Source organism: Corvus hawaiiensis, chromosome 14, assembly GCF_020740725.1.
Source record: "Corvus hawaiiensis isolate bCorHaw1 chromosome 14, bCorHaw1.pri.cur, whole genome shotgun sequence".
Lineage (NCBI taxonomy): Eukaryota > Metazoa > Chordata > Aves > Passeriformes > Corvidae > Corvus > Corvus hawaiiensis.
This window is the reverse complement of record NC_063226.1, coordinates 20,933,201-20,950,500: the sequence shown is the minus strand read 5'-3', so window position 1 is coordinate 20,950,500 and position 17,300 is coordinate 20,933,201. Positions and strand designations below refer to the sequence as shown.

The 17,300-nt window shown below is 48.5% G+C and overlaps 1 protein-coding gene and 1 long non-coding RNA gene across 3 annotated transcripts; both read left to right on the top strand.

Annotated features, from left to right (window-relative positions):
* Positions 1 to 207: 207 nt before the first annotated feature.
* Positions 208 to 2,275, top strand: LOC125333483. The gene is made up of 3 exons (XR_007206875.1): positions 208 to 571; positions 1,228 to 1,347; positions 2,151 to 2,275. It is a non-coding gene; the product is annotated as an uncharacterized LOC125333483 (long non-coding RNA).
* A 627-nt stretch (positions 2,276 to 2,902) lies between these two features.
* On the top strand, positions 2,903 to 16,430 carry UPRT (uracil phosphoribosyltransferase homolog). Of its 2 annotated transcripts, XM_048319391.1 has the most exons (7): positions 2,906 to 3,224; positions 8,923 to 8,965; positions 12,660 to 12,729; positions 13,751 to 13,813; positions 14,496 to 14,657; positions 15,205 to 15,303; positions 16,035 to 16,430. In XM_048319391.1, the coding sequence occupies exons 1-7, from the start codon at positions 2,929 to 2,931 to the stop codon at positions 16,139 to 16,141; spliced, it is 840 nt and encodes a 279-aa protein (XP_048175348.1). In that variant the 5' UTR covers positions 2,906 to 2,928; the 3' UTR covers positions 16,142 to 16,430. The 2 variants fall into 2 exon arrangements, with proteins under 2 accessions (XP_048175349.1, XP_048175348.1); XM_048319392.1 differs by lacking the exon at positions 14,496 to 14,657 and having other exon boundaries at positions 2,903 to 3,224.
* Positions 16,431 to 17,300: the final 870 nt, after the last annotated feature.

Genomic DNA, 17,300 nt, shown 5'->3' with positions numbered 1-17,300 from the left:
TGTATTTTAGAGTGTGTTTGATTGTCTTACAAAAATGACATGTCCAGTTGTTTTCACTGAAAAGGTGGTCAGGCATTGGAAGGGCTCACCCAGGGCAGTGGTATAGTTACCATCCCTGGAAGTGTCCAAGAAACAACTGGATGTGGCACGTCAGGCCAGCAGAGCAGAGGCATCCAGCCTTGCCCGGGTCATGGATTTACTGCCAGTGAGAAGATCAAACCTCCAGTGAATCCACAGCAGCTTTTGAGTTCCTCATGTCCTGATCCCTTTGCCTTCTCCAGGTTTTGTTCCAGCCTGTGCTCTGGCTCACTGCAAATACACCAGGCCACGCCTGAGACTTTTTGGTTGTTACTGGTTGCTTCTGCTTTCTTCTTCCCTTTTTTTTCCCTTTCTCTCCTGCTAATGCAGTCACTTCCCTGAAGTGGCTGAGGTTGTTATTCCTGCCAAGGGAAGGAGGGCACACAGAGCCTTCTGTGCACAGAGCGCTCGCCTTGGCCCAGGCACAAATGGGAGCTTTTCTTTCCTCCTGTTCAGAAGGCACCAATAATGAGGTGCTTGGCCATGGAAACTGGTAAGAGAAATGCACAATTTAAAGGAAGATTTACCATATGAAGTTGAAATGTTGGGAGGAAGGTGGGGGGAGAAATGGAGGACTAGGCAGGGACTGATCTGGGGGGCTCAGAGCCCGCTAGCAGCACAGTTTAATGGGGCCAGGAGAGCCTCAGAGACTGTGACTGTGCTGGAAGTGTCTGACTTGAATCGGGAGGTTTTCAGCCTTGCCAGGCAGGGTTGGGTGTCTTTTGGTGTTTGGTGGAGCAAGGAGCCTGTGAAGGAATGGAGAAGCCTGGAAACTCCTCTGGGACCCTCCTCACCTTCGGTGCTTCCACAGCTCTGTCAGGCCCATTGGAAATTTGTCTTTCCCAGCAAGGTCAGCGTCAGCCTTGAGCATCTTCTGGGTGTGTCTGGAAGAGCGGGGCAAAGAGAAGGTGTGGGCTAACCATCATCTCTGCTCCTGCAGCTGCTCTGAGACAGCGCTCCGGGAGGGGACGCAGACAGCCGGGAACGCTGGGGGAGTCTGTCTGCAGCCAGGGGCTCAGCCTGCACTGCTGGTTTGGGTGGGTTGGGACGGTTTTCTGACACAGCTGTAAGGCTTGCCAGGTGTGCCAGAGAGGAAAGGAGAAATTCAGTGTGTGGCAGTTCACAATTCCAGCTTTGTTTCTTCTTCAGGAACCGCTTCAGCTTCTGCAAGAAGGACTCACTGTTTGCAGGCTCAGCGTTATTTCCCACAGCACACGGCTGGTTTTGAATCACACACCAGGATCTGGGAAGGAAAGAGGAGGAGAGAAGGTGAGTCCCTATCTTTCCTCTCTCATTCAGTTTCCTTTTTAAAAGTAATTTTTCTGAAAAAAAAAGGCTTTTTATATATACTTGTGCCACACGTCTATATGCCTCTCATTTTAGACAGTCTGTGCAGAAAGGTGCATGGATTAATTGAGCTTTACACTTTTGAGAATTGCTGCCACTAAATTTCTTAAACTCCTCCTTTTTTTTTAAGAAAAAAAAGAGGAAGATTTAAGAAACTGGAAGCAACACAAACATTTCCCTACCTGAACCTCCCCAGTGATCAAAATTGTAGAGGATTTTCCAAACCTGAGTTCTGACACAAACAGCCACTAGGGGTTTTTTTGTACATCTCCTTGTTCCTTTCTAGAGTTGTCCTGTGCATGGCAAATTCTAACCAAAGGTGGGGTTAACTGGGCTGTGTGTAAACAAACAGGCAGTGGTGAGGTGGCTCCTGAGGTCTGCAAATGAATAAAGCAGCACAGAAGTCCCAGATCTGATTGCCTTGGCAGACAAGACCCAGACAGGAGGAACGAGTTCCTGCCTCTGTGCCCCATTTACCTGTGGTAGCAACCTTAAAACAATTCCAAAAATCTGGACTGTGCTTCTCCTTGGCCCACAGGAAGGGCTTGAGTGAAAAGCAGAGCCTTCAGGTCTGTTCCCTGTTGGCCACTAAGGGGAGCTGCTTGTTGGCAAATTCGGTTGTGTGATCACGGGGTTTAAACCCCCCCAGAACTGGTCGTGCTCATTGTGTTACAACCACTGTGTGCTGCACAAATCCTGATTTCAACTTTGCTTTTGTCCTCCAGGGTGAATAACTGCATTGGATTTTCTAACTACAAATTCTTTCTACTGTTCTTAGCCTATTCTTTGTTGTATTGCTTGTATATTGCTGCAACAGTCTTCAAGTATTTCATTAAGTATTGGACAGTAAGTCATGAAATCCGGTTCCTTTTTCATCTGCTGTGAGTCTCGTGGGCTTTAGTGACTCTCGGTGCTTTGCTGCTGCCAGGCAGTGGAGGGGCTGCATTTTCCTGGGAGGTGTTTCCCTGGGCCCTTTGGGAATCCAGCTGCTGTTAGATGTCCAAAATGCACAAAGCAAGAAGCAAGTAGCCTTCAGGAATTTCAGACTGCAGATTAGCTTCTGGCAGAGAGGTTATATCCCTTCCCTGTCCTTGTGTTTGCACGGGTGTCTCTTGCAATGTTTGGCATTGATTTAAGATGTAAGATCCCAGCGTCGATTTGTACATATTTACTGAGAAGAAAAAAAACAGGTCAAAAAACCTTGTTCATTTTCTAGTCCACACAGGCCTCCTTCCTCAGTTTAAAAACAGAGTGAACCCAAAGCAGGCTTTTATTCAGCTCCCGCGGGCTGTCCCGGGGCGCTGCCGTGGAGCGCGCAGCGCGGGCAGGGCCGTGGCATGGCCTGGGCGGGGCCGGGGCAGGACGTGCCCGCCCGGTGCCGGTCCCGCCCCGCGCCGCGCTCCCGCCGCGGGCCTGAGCGGCGGCTCCGGCCGCCAATGAAGCGCGGGCGGCGGGCGCGCTTCCCCCGCCCCGGCGGCGCGCACGGGGGCGCGGCCCCGGCGCATGGAGGCGATGCCCTGCCAGAATCAGCGCCTCGGCCCGCGGCCGCAGGATGAACCGTCGGCGGCCGCTACGGCCACGGCGAGTGGCGGCTCCCGGCTGATCCGCTTCGCCGAGCCCAGCGAGGACAGCGGCTGCCCCAGCCCGGACAGCAGCAGCAGCAGCAGCAACGGGGTGGTGGTGGTGCCGGCGGCGCCGGTCCCCGCGGGGGAGGACGGCGCGCCGGCCATCGGGCCGCAGCTGAAGCTGCTGCCCATGAACGACCAGCTGCGGGAGCTGCAGACCATCATCAGGGACAAGTGAGCGCGCCGGGCCGGGCTGGGCCGGGCGGAGGCTGCGCGGGGACGGGCAGCGTGGGCTGGGGAGGAGCCGCGGCGGGCTGGGGAGACAGAGGGGGTCGTCGCCTGTCGCTCACTCCATCCCTCCCTCCTCCAGGGAGCCGCAGCCCCGCCGAGCCGCTCTCGGCCGGCCCCCGGTGCCGGCTCGGCGCTGCCGCCGGAGGGATGCGCGGCGGGCGCTGCCGGCGGGCTCCCGGCGCGGCCGGGCTGTCCCTGCCGGGCCCGGGGGCCGAGCCCGAGGCCCGCAGTACGCGCTGCTGTGCCGCGTGTGCCGGGTTGAACGCCCGGGCCGGCTGCGCGGCCATGTCTGGTGACGCGGGGCCCCAGGGCAGGGCAGCGCTCGCCTCGCGCCCCAGGGTGGGCAGCGCTCCCGGGGGCTCCCTGCCCACCCCCGCCTCGGGGCTGTCGGGGTCTAACACGGCGGCTCGAGGGGTCTTAAAATCCTTCACAGACTCGGACGGTCCCTGATGGGGGGGGGGGGTTTTGCTCACCTCCGCCCCGCGGGCGGCTCGGAGCTTGCGTGCCACATCATCAGCACAAGGAGCGTGCAGTGCCATGTGTGTGTAAAGCCCTTGAGGAAGGAGGCTGTGCCTTATGGTCACGCGGGCGGGCCCGGCAGCAGCTGGGGCTCGTTACCGCTCTCTGGAGATCGTATCCTGCAGGCAGGATGGGGCAGGGAGCCATTCCCAGGCTCTAACTGGAGACAGCTGTGAGCACTATGTTCAACAAGGCAGTTCAGGTGTCGAGCACGTCCCTCCCACTGATCACGTCTGCAGCTGTGCTTGTTCAGCACTTGGAAGGTGATAGTGTAAGGTATTAAATATAGCATGCAACATAAGACAAACTTCACTAGCATCCATCTGTTTATTAAAAACTACTAGTTTGCAAGGATCACCAGCTAAGAGGTGTGAAATCAAGCCTATCAACAGAGTGATCAGGTTCTGAATAAAACCCTCTCTTCCTGCGACAGAGTGGCTTTCTGACATCTGCAGTAAGTCATTCCAGAGACACTGTTCTTTGCTGTGTTTCACATCTGTCCATCTGCATAGTCCACATTTTGCTATTTTCTGACTCTTGAGGCTTGACTTTGTAGCTAACAGCAATACATTTTTTAATGCAAAACTGATCACCATTTCTCAAAGATGATACCTCCATCAATTTTATTAACTTAGCGGAGCCTTCTTACTTTAAACTAGTTTGTAGAGCATTTTCCTTAATTTTCAAAGCCTGGCAGCAGGAGCACCAGAGGCAGTGTAGTCTTGATGTCAGGAGGGCACTTGTGGCAAGACCACACAGAAGATCCCTGCATATGAGAACACTTTCCTGGCAGCTTCTCTGTGGAGCAGAAAGGGGAGCTGGGAGTGGGCTAAGCAGAGAGAGACAGAGAGGGAATCCAAACTAGGCTTGATGGTGGGCTGTGAAAGGTTTTGGGGTTAGTGAAAACCATATAGTTTTGCTATCTAGGCAAATACTAGCAATGTAATTACTGCACTCAAGGTTTTATTATTATTTTGTTGTACACAGGTTTTGACCTCTTTGAAATACATTTAAGAGGTTTCTGGTTACAATGAGCTTATCCAGAAAGCAGCAGCTGCGATTTTAACTTGAAGGACGTTTTTTAGAGTTACATGAGCTTCATTGCACAAGACTTTGGTAAGAGGAAGTCTAGAATAGGACTTGTAAACAATGAGTTACTCAGAGCAGCTGCAGCAATCGCAGACTGTACTTTATTCTGAGTGTGATGTTGCCCTGGCAGTGGGGATGGAACTGTCACTTCCAAGCTCCCTTCCCAACCGTGAGGAAAATCAGGCAGCAGCCTGCTCAGAAAGGTAGGCTTTGTAGGTAAGGACAGTAGGGAAACATCATTTTTGTGTTCTGTCCCAGGAATTCAGCTGTGTCTCATTAAATAAGAGACCTCAGACTGGCCTATTTTAGTGCCTGTCATTTAGAAAGATGCTGAAAGAGGAGGATTTTTTTAGGCACCGTTCATTAACCTTTGCCATGGCAGCTGCCCTGAGACAACTCTGTAGCCACTGTAGCATTCAGACCAGGTGCTAAAAGAAACTCCTCCTCAGAAGAACCGTGTTTGTGAACTAGCAGCACTGTGGCTCAGAGCAGCTACTGGTCAAAAAATCCAGTTTAAGCTGATAGAGGGGTATGTTCACATACAGTGCTTGGGAAGAGGGAGAAGCTGTGTCATCTACAGGCAGTTAGAGCCCTGTCACGAAATCTTTCTGGATTAAAAAAGAGCAGGTAACACCTTAACTCAAGGAGAATATTTAGGTTACTTAACGCTGTAGAGGATGGATGTTCCAAGTACAGCAATACCTGAAAAGGACAGACATTAAAAGGTAAGGGACTGGGGGTGAGAAGTGGAACAAAAGTAGGGATAAAAACAGGCAAATTGGGTCTCTTACTGTAAATGAGGAAGGGATAAATACTCAGATAGCTAATCCCAGTGAACTACAAGGTAGAACCTGCTGTGCCTACATGGAGCTAAGTATGGTCAGGCCAGATGCAGAAGACCTCAGGGACTCTCTTTTGTCCATAGCATGATCTGTTCAGAGAAGTGGAAAGCTCTTTTCTTGTTCTTGAGAGGATTCAGAGAAAGAAATCACAGCCTTTCAATTGGAATTACTGCAAAGAAAAACCCACCTTCATGTGGCTGGTCATGGTGTCTTGTGGGATTCAGAGGTGGCTGGCTGGGTCAGGGATGTTCTGGTGGATTAACATGACACTTTTGCTTCCTTAAAATTAACAAGAACCTGGTTTGTGTGCCAGAGTCGGGGAGATGGATAGAGCACCTCAACTTAACTGTGCTTGGGTTTCCTCATTTTCCCTCAGGTTTGTCACTTTTCTGTCCAGCAAATACTTAATGGGGGCAGGTGCCTTTTATACTGAGTAGGATATGAACCTCGAGTGCTCTAATGGGATGTGAACTGATGCACTGAAGTACTGAACATTCTGGAACAAACAGTTTGTCTCTGTACAACGAGGGAATGATCTCAAAGTCATTTCTGGCCTCACAGATGTGAAGCAGGGATCTGGAAGCTGAAATGAGTAGAGCAGTGATGTGGTCATTAGGTCAGGTTGGTAGTGTCATTTTAATTACTGATTTAACAATAGATATGATTTAAATCCAGATCCTTAAAGGTTCTTGTGTCTGTTGGGTGAGATCATTCTGTGGTGTTCTGGTAAAGCTTCTTATTCCCTAAGGAGCAGAGTGATAAGGTAGAAACACAGATGGCAAAGTGGTTGGATGTGCAGTCCTGGTTGGGCACAGAGCAGGGGGATTCAGGAGTGTGTAACTCACCTGTGCTGGGTAAGGACAACTGCTGCAGGCAGGGAGGGGGGGGATCCCTCTACATCCCAGCCTTGGCATGGAACAAATTAAGGACTGTAGTCCATTAGGTGCTGAAGTGCTGCAGGTAGAACATGGACCTGTTGCCCAGCTGTATCGTCTCCCTGAATGCCAGCAGCTCATCCAGTGCCTTCAGTTTTGTTTAAAACCTTGTACAAATCCTGGGAAGTGGCCTTTTTCCAGCCTGGCCCTCACCCTGGGTGTGTCTCAACAAGTTCTGTGAGGTAATGAGGGAAACAGGAATTACTGAAGCCACATCACCTGCAGACCTGTCTGTGCTTGTCACTAGTACCAGGTGCTAAAGCAGGAAGAAACCCTGCAGCTGCTTTATATTACAATACAGTCCCCAAAACCCATTTCTTCTCACCTCCTAAGGCAGACACTGTGACATCCATCAGCCACGCTGCTCTGCCTGCAAAAACAAACTGAAACTCATTTATATTGTGTAACACAATATTCATGCTACAAGTTAGGTTTTAATGCCTCATATTTTTAGATGTTGTCTTGTTCTTGATTAAGCATCTGAAACAGTTTCTAGTCTGACATGAATTGTTACTTTATGTATTCCTATCTGGTATTTAAGGAGAGCAGTTACAGTGTTTTCACATAAACTCCTTTTTTTTTCTTCCTCGTGGCAATTCTCACGGGATGTGGGGTTTGAGGTGTGGTCACAGCTTTCCAGCTGCCCCTGTACACCAGGTCTGACATTTTCTGTATTACTGTTATTTGAATGCGCTGTGGTTTTCTGTTGCCCTCCCCCTCTCAAAAAGCAGGTATGACCAATTAAGGGTGTTCAGTGAACTGTGCATAGGAACATCTGTGTCTCTGCAAGGACAGAGGGGTTGGTTTAAGGCCTCAATCTGCATTAATATCTCAGAATAGTCACTCTAAACATGTATCACTTTGCGGTCAAAACTGTGGTCTTGACATTGTTGGGTCTGTCTTACACCCATTTGTGAAATTCGGCTAAATTTTCTGAAATGCTACAGTCTGAAAGAACCTAGATGTGCCACTTTGCTACTTCCCTCTTTAAAAACTACCAATCTACACCATTGATGGAAGTATGAAACTTTCCAAAAATCTTAATAGAATCGAGTCATATAATTGTAGGAGTTTGGGGTGGGGTTTATTTTTTTTTTTTTTTCCCCAGTTTTGGGGTCTTTTTGAGCTTTGTCTGTCTGGTTAGTGTCAAAAGAGCAGAAAGTTAGGAATATCCTGTCATTACCAGAAAGAAGGAAAAAATAAAAGTAAATGATATTTTTAACAGTGTGTTACTAGCACAAGGAAAGAAACTAGATTAAGCTGATGCTATTCTAAAACCTCTTTTTTTAAAGTGGGAATAAGTGACTGGTTCCCAGACAATGAGCAGGCAAACCTTTTGACTTTCATTCATGTAAGCATGAGGTGTCTCAGATTCTCGGGGATTAAATACAAAATGGTATTTAAGGAGACATGCAGAGTATCAGGGTTTGAAAACACAAGAGAGATTAATAGGAGATTTCATTTGAAAGTACCACTTGCCGTGTTGGTGCTGTGTCTGAGTGTTTTCAAGGCCACTGTCCTGTGAGTATTGGCTCCATGATTGAAAATGTGTCCTATTCTGGTGTAGTGAGAGTCGCTCTTGGCGTGGGAAGCAAGGTGTTAAAGCTGCTTCTAAAATTCAGGCTTTTAACCTTTCATTTTGCCTTCTGCAGGGGCCAAAAGCCACACAGGCGCATGAGCAAAACTAATAAGAGGCAGAGAGGTGTTTTCATGGGAATGCTCATTAATCCCTGTTCAGTTTAACCTCACATTCACTGATCTAGTCACACTCAGTGAATTCCAGATAAGATAGGATGTATCTCCTGCTTATCAGATGTGTTGTCAGCCCTGGGGTTAAGGATCTGCACTATCATTGTCCCACAGTTTCTGACTGACTGGAGGACAGGCAAGCAAAGCTCCCTTGCTCAGAGCTGCAGGGAATGCAGGAATATCTGAGCTTAGGAGGTGTTTTGGAACTGAGCTGGAACAGCAGTCCCCATGGGAAACCTACAGAACGTCCTTCTTTTGTGTTTAATTGCTACTGGTGCAGAGCAGCAACATTGCCAGCAGCAAGAGCCAAACCCCAGCGCTGGGTCACTGCATCCCAGTCTCTGCCACCAACCAGGAAACCCATGATGCAGGACCTCTGGGATAAATTCAGTACATGATAGGAGACTTCTCGCTGAATTGCCTTAGAATATAGTATTTAATATTGTATTTAAGCAATGTTCTTAAAGTTGTTCCCCAACTTAAAATGTAATTTATTGCCTTTTTCAGGAAATCCAGTAGAGGAGACTTCGTATTTTCTGCTGATCGTCTGGTAGGTGGAGAATTTCTGCTTGATATTGTACTTTGCAACTCTTCCATAAAATGAGTCTTTCAGAACAGAAGAATGGTGGTGTGAGAACAACTTTTCTACCCAAAGGAAATTGCTGTGTGACAGCAACTTTCTGTGTAGAGACTTCTGTTCACTGTTTCATCTCAACGGGTTCCAGAAACCATCTTATTACCAGACACAGCTACTTGAGGACAGAGACCTGTAGTAATTAGAAAATTCTGTTCAAAAACAGATGCACAGAGGCTGGAGGTAATTGAGTTTTATTTTGAAACAGCACTTTTGATCTTTTGAACAGAGCAGTACAATTTCTTACTGCCTGGATGTTAGCAATTGCTTGCGTGCAGAAGTGCCTCCTGGCACTTGTTGTGTATTAGATTAGTAGCTCTGGGTGCATCCACATGGAGAATTTGTCTTTAGCCATATGGTAGTTACTGGCAGGGACAAAGCAGTTTGAAGTTTTCACATGTTGTAGTAAGTCAGCACAAAAACTGCAGGGAGTGCAGCCTTTATCTCATTTAAACTATAAGCTTAAAGAAAACCCCAGCACTTGCTACCACACACACATTTGCTTGTGTCCACAAGGGTGTTTGCTTTTTGCAAATCCACTCTCATTAACAGAGAGAAGTGTTCTTCCCCTTCCAGCAGAGTCCAGAGACCATTCACAATTACAGCCACAGCAGACAGGTTTCCTGTGATGAGCACGATCTTAATCCAGGCCTGATCCAAGCTTGCTCAGGTTTAGATATGACCACAACCTAAGACTGTGACTGCAGTGCTTTTTATTTTCATGGCTTTGCACTTTCCCCCCTGCTTTCCCCTTCTTGAGGATGTTTCCTGCATTCCAATACCTTATTGTCAGTAATTAGTGTGAAGGACCTTTTTTCCATGTACCTTCTCACCTTTCTTGGCTGTCCTGCCCCTGTTCTGAGGCAAACACTGATTTTTCCCCCCCCCCTCATTGCTGGAAGCTGCGGATCCAGACATTAGTTCAGGCCCTTACAGCAGTGTCCTCTATGGGCTGGCCAGCAGAGCTAGAGAGCTTCCGTGTGCTGGTCCTGCAGCTCTTTGCCACAGAACCTGCTGCTCTGTTTTCCATTTTGTAGGAGGAATTTTGCACGAAAGAATATGTAGGGCTCTCATTTTCTGAATATTTTCCTGGGTGTGACAAAGAACAGTTATAATTTCATGTGGGACGTGGTCTCTACTAAACTTGGCAAGGTGCAAACAGTTATGACTTGCCACATTTTCCACCCAGTGAGCAGAGTTTAATGGCAAGAGGCAATACATGAAAAGTGGGGGATTATAGGGGAAGAAAATACACCTTGTTGAAATAAGAAAATGAGAATAAAGTTAAGCTTGCACCTTGGCTGCTGTTAGGGGCAGTGTCTCCTAAGGTCACCACAGGGAGAGGTCTTAAGGAGGGATTCTAAAGGTGATGGATTTCTGGTGGCACAATTTCTTCTTCTGGCAGTTTGTTTCACACATAAGGGGATGGCACAAAGGAAATGTTCGAAGGTACTTGTGAGAAAAAGGAGTTCATGGGTGGTGGAGGTTGGCAGGGAGTGTCTGAAAGTCACTGCCAGGGCTGTGATCCTGAAGCTGAAAGAACGGAGGTTAAAGTCAAGGATGAAGGATGAAGATAAACCTGTTTGGTGTTTGTGAAGGAGGAGAAGCAGCTGAGGGAAGCAGTCCCTGGCATGGGAAACAATCAGTGCCTATGGCTGCTGGTGGTGGTGGAAGTCGGGACATCTGGAACTCAGGGCGGGTGCTGGGAAGGGCACAGAGCTCCTCTCGGGGCAGGATGCTTCCCCTGATCCCAGCACCCACTCACTGTGGAGGCACTGAACCGGTGTCACCTCAGCTCCCAGGTGCTGGTGCTTTGCAGCAGAAGCACATTTGGAGGGGTGACTGGAGGCCTGAGGTGGAGCCATGAATTAATTTTTCAGCTCTACCAGCAGCTCCCTGTGTAACACTGACCAGCTCACTTCACCCTTCTCACCACCTGCCTCTTTCAGGGGGTGAGCATTCCAAAGTGGTTTGAAATGCTGAGCTGCAAAGATACAAAGAGGATGTTCTGCCTTCCCTTGAGCTTCCAAGAAAAGCCACACAAAAATGGGGTTAGAGGATTTTCTGCTCAGACTCTTCTACCTTGGGACCAAACCTTTACTTCCTGTTTCATGTAGGGCTGTAACAATATTGGTTTTATCTTCTAAGCAATGGCAGCCACCTCTCTGGGAGAGGAGCAGCTGGTTCTTGGGGCACGAGAGAAAAGAGGAGGAAATTAATCCCTGAGTGTGGAGGTGGCAGAAAGCACAGTGCAAAAATAAATGTTTTATCAACACTGACAAGTTTACAAAGAATCCTCCCAGTCTGTGTAAAACACTGATAAAGTGTAGGAAGATCACAGAGATTATTTGACCATAAGACCTTCACTGGATTACTCTAAACTTTTGGCAGATTATGTGGAGCAAATCCAACCCTGACAGCACTACAGCAGGATGAAAAAAAGCTTTCCTTCCAAACCTGACAAAGAGATTAGCTTTTTTTGGTGAATTAACTCCAAAAAAATAAAATAGAATTTGGTACAAATGTCCCAGAAACTGACCACAGCCTCTGAGTATGGCTGCCACAAATCCAACCCTAGGAAAAAAAAAATTGTACTAAAATGACTAAAAATATCTCCAAAGAGACATTATAAATGTAAGGGACCATTTCTAGCAGAGGCTGCCTGTGTGCCAGGAACTGGGGCAGAATAGGACAGGAAAAACCTCCCAGGCTGCCCTTTTTCTGGAAGAAGAACTGCCTGAGGTGAGCAGTACACCTGCTCCATCCCAGGAGCATTGCCTCACTTCTGCCATCCCACAGCGAATTTTGAATAGTCAGTGATGGTTTTGGTTTAAGCTCTTGCTTGGCAGTAGCTTTCCTTGAGCAGTTTTGGCCTGTGAATCTTTGGCTCACCAACAGCGAGAATTTTCACATCTTTAGTACCCAGAGCATCCTTCAGGACAATCATCCTGGCTGCAGGTAGATGTACTTTGTACTTTGCAGGGCAGCACCAGGGGAGGGCTGGGGGGCTCACGAGCTGCTCCTCCAGCTGGACCATCCAGAAGTGCAGGGATTGGCAGAGCAGCCCAGGGAAAGCAGAGCTGGCAGGTGCTGGGAGGTGACGGTGATAGAGAGATTCCTAGACTTGCTGAGCTGTCTTTGGGCACTGGTGGTGTGTTTGCATTGCTGCAGCTTCTGTGGCTGTTCTGGCAGCCCAGCTGCAGTTTAGCCCTAGAAACAAGGATGTGAGAATAGAGCCTGGCTGATGGGGAACTTTCCCTTTCCCTCACCAATATTTCCTGTCAGCAAATGAAGTTGCATTGGTGCCTCACTCATCTGTTGAAAAAAAATTGTGATGTCTCTGCCTGCCAGATGTAAATAAAGGCAGTTTTATGATTGCTTATGAACCCTCTCTTCTCCCAATTTTGTTCTGCAATGCCTTTGTTTGATTTGTGGCCAAATCATAGGCTTCACCCCCAAAAGGTCTCTAAATTCAGTCCCTAACTGCTATTAAAGAGACCCTTTTAGACCCTTTGGGCTCACCCAGTCTTTGTAACTACTACTGCTATGTAGTGCCTTATCTCCAGAGATAACAATCCCTTTAAGCTGAGCCTTCTCTTTGGTTCCACAGATCAGACTCGTGGTTGAAGAGGGACTGAATCAACTGCCCTACACAGAGTGTACCGTGACCACTCCAACAGGTATGTGGGAAATCACCCCTGGCCTGGGTAGGACTGGAAGTGGAACTGACATAAAAATACATGGAATTATTACTAGAGTTACAGAATATCTCAAGGTGGAAGGGACTCAGAGGATCATTGAGTCCAACTCCCTGCTTCTCACAGAACTGCCTAAAACTGAACCCAGCAACATCCAGATGGTCCTTGAACTCTGACAGATTTGGTGCCATGAGTTCCCTGGGGAGCTCTGAGCAGGGCAGAGCACAGAGTAAGGGTCCCTTCTGGTTTAAAAAGCTACATGGTTCATAAGAACAGAACTCAGCAACACATTCAACATTGTCATTTCACTAAGAATTAAACTGGTCTTGCAAAACCATGATGAAAATGTACCAGTGTACGTGCAAGGTCTGTTCACCTGCCCACACCACAGCCTTGAATTAAAACTGATGACATTTCACATGCCCTTTAAGGAATAAGTACTTGGCACCAGCAGTATTGCTTTGCCTAAGTCTGGCCCAACAACTGGGGCCAGCTGGGAGTGAGGATGAGCAGGAAATGAAAAGTGGCTGTGTTGGCACTAGAGAAAACCAGTGCAGGAGTTGTGGTTCCTCCTATCAGCTGTAAAGATCTGTAAGGTTGTGTGCAGTACTCAGAGGCAGCTGCTGAGTGCATCAGCAGGTTAGGGGGAACTGCTCAGCTCAGTGGTGTGACCCACATGCACCAGCTGAGTCCTGTTCGCCTGAGAACTCCACTTACATTTCTGCAGGGTGCCATTCCCACTCTGCAGTAAAGCATTGGTGTGTCTTTACTTACACTTAGAGGGAAGATGGACTGCAAACCCTCAGCTGTGGAACCAGACAGAGTTCAGGCAGCCTCACTTTCCTGTGCTCCTTTTTACATTAAACAGCAGCTGCTTCATCTCTTGAGCACTGGTGTTGCATCTGTTCCCATCAGTCAGTGGGACCAGGACCATCTCCTCTCCATTCAGAGAGGGGAGGAGGGAGCAGCCACTACCACTGACCCCTGGTTTCTTTCCTCACAGGACACAAGTATGAAGGAGTCCGATTCGAAAAGGGAAACTGCGGGGTCAGCATCATGAGAAGTGGTAGGTGGTGTTGGCTGCTGAAGGAGCACACATGAAATGCTTTGGAAACCTGTAAACAGCTTCCTTTCAAAAATGTGCAAAAACAGGTTAACCCAGACCTGCCAGTTATTACTCTTTTTTAGGTTCCTCGATAACAGAATGTCCAGGAATATCTGCCATTAACCTTTTAGGAGACAAACGGCTGGAACAGATTTCCTGTGGCCTCTTCCCTGGCAGCTGTCCCCTGTGAGGGGCCAAGTGCCCTCTCCTGTTTCCCGGCTGTGCCCAGGGCTGCACCCCAGCCACGCTCCGTGGGGGCAGAGTCCCTGTTATTTCCAGGGCTGGGCAAACCTTTGGATCTGTGGTGTCAAATCCAGCGGCCCCACACTCTGCCCCACACTCTGCCACCGGGATGTCCCCAAACCCCACCCGCCCGTTCTGATTTCCAGCTCTCTCCTGTGAGAGCTCAGCACAGCTGGGTGGGAGCACCAAACCCAGGGGCTCGGCAACACCGAGGAGACTCGGTTTGCTGTGAACAGAGGAAAAAGGGAAAGAGCTTCAAGTGTTTTAGTGCTTACAAGTGTTCACCTGCACGGGGGTGGGCCTGTCCCTTTGGGACTGTCCCTTCCACTGCAGCCCCTCGCCCCTGAGCCCTTTGTCAGTGTGTCACCACCTGGTGCTGTGTTTGTGCTGCTCCTTGGAGGGGAGGCGATGGAACAGGGCCTGCGGGACTGCTGCAGATCCATCCGCATCGGGAAAATCCTGATCCAGAGCGACGAGGAGACCCAGCGAGCCAAAGTGTACTACGCCAAGTTCCCCCCAGACATCTACAGGAGGAAAGTGCTGCTCATGTACCCAATCCTGAGTGAGTGTCTGCCACCAGCACGGACAGCCAGCCTCCTCTGAACGCCGAGTGCCCGCATTGAAAGGAAAATTTCCACATTTCAGGGGCTTTGATTGGGTTTTCTGCTTGGTTTAGGTGACAGAGGAGGGAATTTATCAGGCTGTGCCAGGACACACATTACTCAGCTGCACCAGTGTGAATGCAGAGCAAATCCTTTGGGCATGGCTGCGTTTGGGAGAAAGGCTGAGATTAAGACTGGATATAAATAGAATTATATGAATTTTACCATGGGAAAAGACTCAAACTATGTTTTCTTAGTCTGAGACATTTCTAGATTAATATTAAAAGGAGTTTGTTGGGATGAGGTTACTTTTCCAGTCCAAGTTCTGCCATTAGGAGAACAACATTTTCTACACGGAGTACATGCAGAGGTGATGCCTTTCCAGTAGGAAAGGACTGAATCACCAATCAGTCACACCAAAGTTACCACGGGTATTCTTGGACAGCTTAGGACAATTCATCAACCAGGGGACAAGCCCCTAAACCCTCTCCCTCTTTGCCCTCTCAGGTACTGGGAACACGGTCATTGAGGCTGTCAAAGTGCTTGTGGAACATGGGGTCCAGCCCAGCGTCATCATCCTGCTCAGCCTCTTCTCCACGCCTCACGGTGAGTGTGAGGGGCACAGGAGCGAGCACAGGAGTGTCTGGTGGGGACAGTGACATCAGTCACACATAGCAGAGGCAAGGCAGAGCTGTGCCGTTGCTCAGAGCAGGTTTGGGGTTTTTTGGCTGAATTGTAAAACTGAGCAAACAGCGCCATGCTTGGTGTGGGCAGTGAGGAGGGGACTGAATGGCAAAACTGCAAATGGGAGAGAATTCCTAAAAGCAGGAGTTTGCAGCACTGCCAGGTCCATGGCTCACAGAGCAATGCCAGGCCAGCTGCTGTTCTGGACTGTGGAATCTGGGGGTTGGTCCAGCACCAGAACAACCAGGAGTGGGAGCTGAATGGAGCAACAGACCAGGCCTGGCTGCAGGTTAAAGGTAAAAGGGGATCTAAATGGGGAACATCTGCTTCTCTGGAGGAGGAAAGAGGATCTTGTGTGTTGTATTAGAAAGTGGCCATGGCAGAAATCGCTATCAGAAAGCTCAGCTGAACTGCAGAGCAGCCTGTAACCACTTGATTTGGAGTATGTGTGTATGGGAAAGGAAAATCCAAAGACAACCTGAAAAAGCAATCCCGTAAAGTCAGGAAGTTTTACTCATAGATGGTTAGCAAAGGCAGGAACAGGAACTGGAGACAGAAGCACAGAGCCTGGCTTACCTTTGGAATGCTGCTGATCACAATTTGACGTGGGCTGAAGCACTGTAATCATTATTGCCTTTGCTGTCTCTTCAAAGGTGCCAAATCCATCATCCAGGAATTCCCAGAAATCACCATTTTAACTACAGAAGTGCATCCTGTTGCACCAACACACTTTGGACAGAAGTATTTTGGGACAGACTGACACTCTTGGAACAACTGGATATGACTCTATGGCATTACAAGAGGTTTTTTCTACGTTTTATTACTTTTGAGTTGGTCGAGGGCATGTTTAAAAACATTTTCGGCCAACTAACTTAGGTTAGTGCTGGCCTGAACAGGGATCAGGTACAGTGACAGAGCACTCTGGCTACACAGTCAAGCATCTCCATGTTGGGGCTCTATAATTACCACACTCTGCTTTAACTTATTTATTCTTCTCCAGCCTGTCCATGGCCGCCTGCAAGAGCAAAATAAACCCAACTAAACCCCAAGGGAGTGTCCTTCATTTCTGGGGTCACTTGGCATCACTCCATCTACAGCCACTCCCAGTGCTTCCAAATCTAGGGGTGCCCTTGGATCTCAATGTCCTCCTGAGCAGCCAGAGGGCATTTTGGTCTTGAGCTGGTGGCCAAGAACCAATGATACAACTCTTGGAATTTTGCTCTGCAAACATTATTCTCAAATAGTGAAACACCCCTGGTTGTCTTGCTCAAGGGTCCCGAATCAAGAAGATTCCTGTTGCAGCACAGGTGCAGACTGGGTGGGAATTGGGGGTGGGAGCAGCCCTGCCTGTGGAAATTCTATACATACAGAACTTGGGAGTTCTAAGAGACAAAACTTGTGGCTGGATCAGTCTCACCAACTCTTTTAATGAGAGGAAAACTGCAGCAAAAAGCTGAACTTGATTTCTAGTGCTGTTCACAGAGCACCAGGGCCAGGAGAGAAGTGTGGCCCTCAGGGCTCAGCAGCCTTTCCAAAGCCTCAAGGCACTCATTGTATGGGTCCCATTAAACATCAATCTGCAGCCAAATCCCTTCCTGCTTTGGCTTTAAATCCCCTGGCACCAAGTACACCATATCCAGCTGGCCAGTACCTCCCCTTACTGTAACTTTGGGAAAATCCATAAATACAATATAGACCATTATTATTTTAAAATATATCCGTATTTTACAATTGCAGGATTAAGGAATGTTCTCTCAAGTCCCTTCTTACCTCTCATCAGGTGAGTGGAGTGCTGAGATCTGGGCTGCCCCCACCAATGCCAGCATTTAGTGAATCTTTTTGTCACAGATAAAGAACCTTCCCTGTTCCAAGCAGTAATTCCAATTAATTAAAGTTGTGTAACACTTCCAGAAAGGGAA